General features: G+C 50.0%; 1 protein-coding gene across 1 annotated transcript; it reads right to left on the bottom strand.

The window, feature by feature from the left end:
- Positions 1 to 413: 413 nt before the first annotated feature.
- LOC120390121 (C-X-C chemokine receptor type 3-2-like) lies at positions 414 to 5,587 on the bottom strand. The gene is made up of 2 exons (XM_039512434.1): positions 5,552 to 5,587; positions 414 to 1,605 (listed from the first exon to the last, which is right to left on the bottom strand). Exons 1-2 carry the CDS (start codon positions 5,585 to 5,587, stop codon positions 538 to 540), a joined length of 1,104 nt encoding a protein of 367 aa, XP_039368368.1. The 3' UTR covers positions 414 to 537.
- Positions 5,588 to 6,104: the final 517 nt, after the last annotated feature.

Below are 6,104 nucleotides of genomic sequence, written 5' to 3' on the forward strand. Positions count from 1 at the left end.
TGTGGTTTAACTTGCTGCACCTAGAGTGGCTAGGCCCTTACTGGATTGGTCTCTGAGCTGAGAGGAGCAGTGTTCTCCAAGGGGTAGCTCTTTCGGCAGCTGACTCCCGAGCTCTCCATGCAAGGGCCCTGCAGGTGGAGCTGGTGGTTTGGTGTCTCCTAGTGCTTGGGCTCTTGGCCCCGGGTGCCAGCATGGAGCCCAGACAGACAAATGAACCCTGGAGGGTAGATCCCAGTCGAATGTGCAGCAGGGCATGATGTTACATCCTCGGCATTTTGTAACCTGCCTGGGGCTGTTGCAACACCCCTCATCCTTTCTTGGAAGGGGCTGGTGGGGGGTGGGATCCACAGATGAAAGGGTTTCTCTGTGCAGGAGCCAGTTCTAGTGTCCCTGGGGGAGGGAGGGATGGGAACTGGGGCTGGGTGCAATGTACAGGGTGTGCAGTATCCTCACTGGTGTCCCTGATCGGTATGATCCTGAACAGAGAGGCCCTGTCCCAGCCTTTTGGAGCAGGGCACGCACTGTCCCAAGCCACTCTCACAGCATGACTGAGTAGCCATGGTCTGTGTCCCCCTCCGGGGTGCTGTGCACTGACATTCCCCCTCTATGGTGGCTCTGCTCCTGGGTGGAGAGGATCTGTCTTTGGCTCGAGCGCTGGCGGTGGCGCTGGCCCTTCCAGCACAGCTTGGAGAGCTCCCTGCGGAATTTGACACCAGCGAAGGCATAGACCAGGGGGTTGAGGCAGCAGTGCAGCAGGCCCAGCCCCTCGGTCACCAGCAGCCCAAAGTCCAACACACGCTCCAGAGCACAGTGGCGGCCAATGTAGCCCAGGCGCTGCAGACTGTCCAGCAGCAGGAAGATGTGGAAGGGGGCCCAGCAAAGCACGAAGAGTGCCAGCAGCAGCAGCACCAGCCGCAGTGAGCGGTGCCTGGCCAGCAGCTGTGCCCGATGCAGTGTGCAGAAAATGCGGCCATAGCAGAAGAGCATCACCAGCAGTGGCAACAGGAAGCCTAGGAAGAAGGAGGTGAGGTGCAGCCCCACCCGCCAGGCCTGGGCCTCATGGGCTTTGAAGCCCCGGTGGCAGATGGAGGCCTGGCCCTGGGGCTGGAAGGGCACGGTGCGGAAGTGCAGCTCCGGGGCAGAGAGGGCCAGGCAGATGGCCCAGAGGAGGGTGCAGGCCAGGTGCAGGTGCAGGGCTCGCAGGCGCCGGTAGAGCTGCACGGCGTGCACGATGGCCAGATACCGGTCGATGCTGATGCCAGCGAGAAGCAGGATGCTGCTGTAGCTGTTTACTGCCGATAGCGCCCCCACCAGTTTGCAGAGCACCTCCCCGAACACCCAGCCATGGGCAAACTGTGTAGCCCAGAAGGGCAGCCCTAGCACCAGCAGTATGTCAGCCAGCGCCAGCTGGAAGAGATACTGGTCGGCGAGGTGCCAGGGGCATCGTCGCCGTCCCAGCACCACCAGCACCAGCCCATTCCCTGCCAGCCCCACCACAAAGACCAGGGTGAAGACTGGGGGGACGAAGTACCGTCCAAACTCGCTGACTGCATCCAGCCTGCAGGGGGCAGTGTCCTCGCTGATGTCCGGGTAGCTGCTGTAGTCCTAGGAGGGAGAGCGAGAGAGAGGAGGGCTTAGAGGGGATGCCAGAGAGACAAGCCAGTTTACATGCCATCCATAGCCTTTGTGACTGTGCCAGGCAGGGGCGCCTGTGCTGACATCAGCATAACCCGGAATGGGGAATTAGAGGGGAATGACAGACACACCAGTGACAGACACACATCACCTGCCAAACCTTGCTGAGCCATGTGGGGTGGGGCTCTCTGTGGACAGCTTTTATTTTCTCCCACGTGCTTGCCGTGGGAGGAGGATGCTGGAGAGTCAGCTGAAAAATAATGATTTGGACCTAGTTATGGCAAGAGGGCAGCTGGCAGCATTAGCAATCAGACATCATGATAGTCTCCTTGTTGCCCCTGGCCTCCCCAATCTGTTACCTCAGTATTTGGGTGGCAGGGACTCTTGTACAGCCCCCAGCACAATGGGACCCCAAGCCCTGCATGAGCCCTGTCAGGGCCACACCCGCAGACATGGAAATGGATGATGGGTAGACGTTTCAGACGTTCCAGTTCCTTAACCTCCTAAATCCCATTTTCAAGAGATGTGGGGATTTGAGACCCTTGAAAATGGCACTTTGGTTTCTAAATCACTCAGGTGTTGGTGAAACTTTTACCTATGGGGCATATGCTGCTGGTATTATGGTAAGGCCCCTATAGGATACATTTGCCCTTCGTTCTTGCTGCTTTGAATGTGAAAACTCAGTGTGTTTCAGTTGTTGTCCTGTTTAAAAGATCTCTGGAGCTTTGCACAGTCATTTTGGCTTCACAGTGCACATCTGTTGCCTTCTCATTCCAGCTGTAAGTTATGGGCCATAAATCATAGAATATCAGGGTTGGAAGGGACCTCAGGAGGTATCTAGTCCAACCCCCTGCTCAAAGCAGGACCAATCCCCAACTAAATCATCCCAGCCAGGGCTTTGTCAAGCCTGACCTTAAAAACCTCTAAGGAAGGAGATTCCACCACCTCCCTAGGTAACCCATTCCAGAGCTTCACCACCCTCATAGTGAAAAAGGTTATCCTAATATCCAATCTAAACCTCCAGCACTGCAACTTGAGACCATTACTCCTTGTTCTGTCATCTGCTACCACTGAGAACAGTCTAGATCCTTTCTCTTTGGAACCCCCTTTCAGGTGGTTGAAAGCAGCTATCAAATCCCCCCTCATTCTTCTCTTCTGCAGACTAAACAATCCCAGTTCCCTCAGCCTCTCCTCATAAATCATGTGCTCCAGTCTCCTAATAATTTTTGTGCCCTCTGCTGGACTCTTTCCAATTTTTCCACATCCTTCTTGTAGTGTAGGGCCCAAAACTGGGCACAGTACTCCAGATGAGGCCTCACCAGTGCTGAATAGAGGGGAATGATCACGTCCCTTGATCTGCTGGCAGATAGAGCCCAAAATGCTGTTAGCCTTCTTGGCAACAAGGAAACACTGTTGACTCATATCCAGCTTCTTGTCCACTGTAACCCCTAGGTCCTTCTCTGCAGAACTGCTGCCTAGCCACTCACTCCCTAGTCTGTAGCAGTGCATGGGATTCTTCCATCCTAAAGTGCAGGACTCTGCACTTGTCCTTGTTGACCCTCATCAGATTTCTTTTGGCCCAATCCTCTAATTTGTCTAGGTCCCTCTGTATCCTATCCGTACCCTCCAAGGCTGCCTTTATCAGCTTCAAATGAGTAATGATCAGTCTCATTCACTGCACAGCAGGAACGTGCCTTCACTTACTATTAAACATATTAGGGTCAGGTTTGAAGAATGTAACCTGGAAGCCAGCCCCCGAACTCCCGGTCAGCCCAATTAGCATTCCCCAAAGGTCAAATATCACACTGGGGAAATGTGTCTAATACAAGGCCCCCCTAGTCAGAGTCTGCTCTCTGTGGCCATGGTCCCCACGACACTGTCTGACTTCTTGGGTGAATGGCCATTACTAATGCCTTTAACCCCCCTGGTTCAGAAATGATACATTGGGATTCCAGCATTCTTTCTCCCAGTGACCCTGTACAATTTAGACCAATGAATAGCAGTGTCACCCCTGCCTTCTGACCTGGGGTGCCCTTTACACTCCAGCCTGCAAGTCACTCTCAGCTATGTCTGTGCGTTCTGCAGCCAGCCAGCCACCCCTGGGCTCTCACCAGCCTTGGATCCCAACTCATTCCTGGATTTTCCTCTAGAAATCTTGGTCCTGTACTGCCCAGCCCTCTCCTGGACCATGCAAGTATGTCAAGTCTGTTATTTCTTTAAGATAATCATATGCCAGCATATTATTACAGAGTTCTTCAGCCTCTTCCATTTACAGCCACAGGATTAGATAAAACAGTAAAAGAAATTTATTAACTATAAAGAGAGATTTTAAGTGAATACAAGTCCATGAGGCATAAAAGTCAGAAATGGTTACAAGAAAAATAAAGATAAAATGCAACTGGTGCCGCACGTAACAAACTATGTTAAATTCAAAGTAAAGTTTTTCTTACCATGTGTCCTCAACATTCTTACTGACCAAACTTCTTAGACCAGGACCCCTTCTTCTGTTTAATGGCTTCTTCCTTTGTCCCTTCTTGTGCAATGAATCAATGGACAGAGAGAGAGGGAGGAGGAGGTGTTTTGTGGTGTTTGTCCCCCTTTTTAGTGTGTCAGCCCACCTCTTGGAAAACTTTTCCAGATGAAATTCAGAAGAGCGTGCCCATAGGTAAGGATTTTCCCTGCTGGTTTTCCCACGTGTTTGAACTCCCTTTGTCTCCCTTTGTGCTTGATGACTCTGTTTACTGCTTATATGCAAATTAAGCACAGCACACATTCCTTTGTTTGAGACAAACCTCAGTTTGGAACACATGTTAATAACATCTGTCACGGTTCCCTCCCCACTCTAAACTTTAGGGTACAGATGTAGGGTCCCGCATAAAAGACCCCCTAAGCTTATTTACCAGCTTAGGTTAACAGTAAGCTGCCACCACCAAGCGTGTTCCAAATTTTAGGGGAGAGCCACTTGGAACTCTGCCTTCCCCCAAATATTTCCCAAGTCCCTAACCCCCCCTTTCCTGGGCAGATTTGAGATAATCCCCTCCCTCAAGTCCTTACACCCCTTTTCCTGGGTAGGCTTGAGAGTATACCCTCACCAATTAGTCCTGGTGAACACAGATCCAAACCCCTTGGATCTTAAAACAATGAAAAATCAATCAGGTTCTTAAAAGAAGGATTTTATTAAAAGAAAAGGTAAAGTTTATCTCATAAAATCAGGATGGAAATAACTTTACAGGGTAATCAGATTCAAAGAGCCCAGAAGAACCCCCTCTAGCCTTAGTTTCAAAGTTACAGCAAAACAGGGATAAACCTCCCTCTAGCAAAGGAACATTTACAAGTTGAGAAAACAAAAATAAAACTAACACGCCTTGCCTGGCTGTTTCTTAGAAGTTTGACGTATGAGAGACTTGTGCAGAAAGACTTGGAGAACATGGATTGATGTCTGGTCCCTCTTAGTCCCAAGAGCGAACACCACCCAAAACAAAGAGCACTAACAAAAGCCTTCCCCCCCCCGCCCCAAGATTTGAAAGTATCTTGTCCCCTTATTGGTCCTTTGGGTCAGGTGTCAGCCAGGTTACCTGAGCTTCTTAACCCTTTACAGGTAAAAGGATTTTGGTGCCTCTGGCCAGGACGGATTTTATAGTATTGTATACAGGAGGGTTGTTATCCTTCCCGTTATAGTTATGACAACATCCTTCAGGGAAATCATATAACTTCACATCCAAGGTTGCCACATACGTTTTATCAGGACAATATTGACCAGCAAATTATGAGTTTTCAAATGATATCTTACAAGACATACCTTGTACAAATATTATTACAATAATGTATAGGGTATGGGCTCAGGGTACTTTCTGTCACAGACCCACAGCCTGCGACAAATTTATAGACAGTAAATTGAGCTCTGGAAGACACTTACCTCAGAAAAATTGTCATACATTGTGGTGAGGCCCATGTTTCCAATGGACTTGATTCTGCTGCTGCCCAGACCCTCCCTGATCATGCACTGAAACTAAAGGTGAGACCTGTAGCAAAAAGCAGAACTGTCCAGCAAGTAATCTTGTAGCTAATAGAAAAACTTCCGGTGATGAAAGAACTGTTTGTGTCAGGGAAAGAAACTACAGATAGCAGAACCATGAGGCTTGGTGCAGACTAGCAGAGCCCCCCCCTATTGCAAAAATTTTAGGGAATGCCTTCTGTCCCCCACAACTTTCACCAGTGTCTGTGTGTCTGGTAAATTATTAAATCTCTGGTCCATGTAGGTGAGGTTGATTCCCATAGTCCTGGCTGCCCCATGACTGTTCTAATGAAGGAATCTGTTTTTCCACCAAACTGGAAGTAGGATGTCTGCTTGGAGAATAAGATTTTTGGAGGAAGGGGTGGGGGACAGGAGAGCTTTAATTTGCAAGGCTGTACTATATGGAGGGGAGGAAAGATTTGATCTGGGGCTTCTGTGCCTGGAGGTGGCATGC

This window comes from Mauremys reevesii, linkage group 24 (assembly GCF_016161935.1).
Source record: "Mauremys reevesii isolate NIE-2019 linkage group 24, ASM1616193v1, whole genome shotgun sequence".
Classification (NCBI taxonomy): Eukaryota; Metazoa; Chordata; order Testudines; family Geoemydidae; genus Mauremys; species Mauremys reevesii.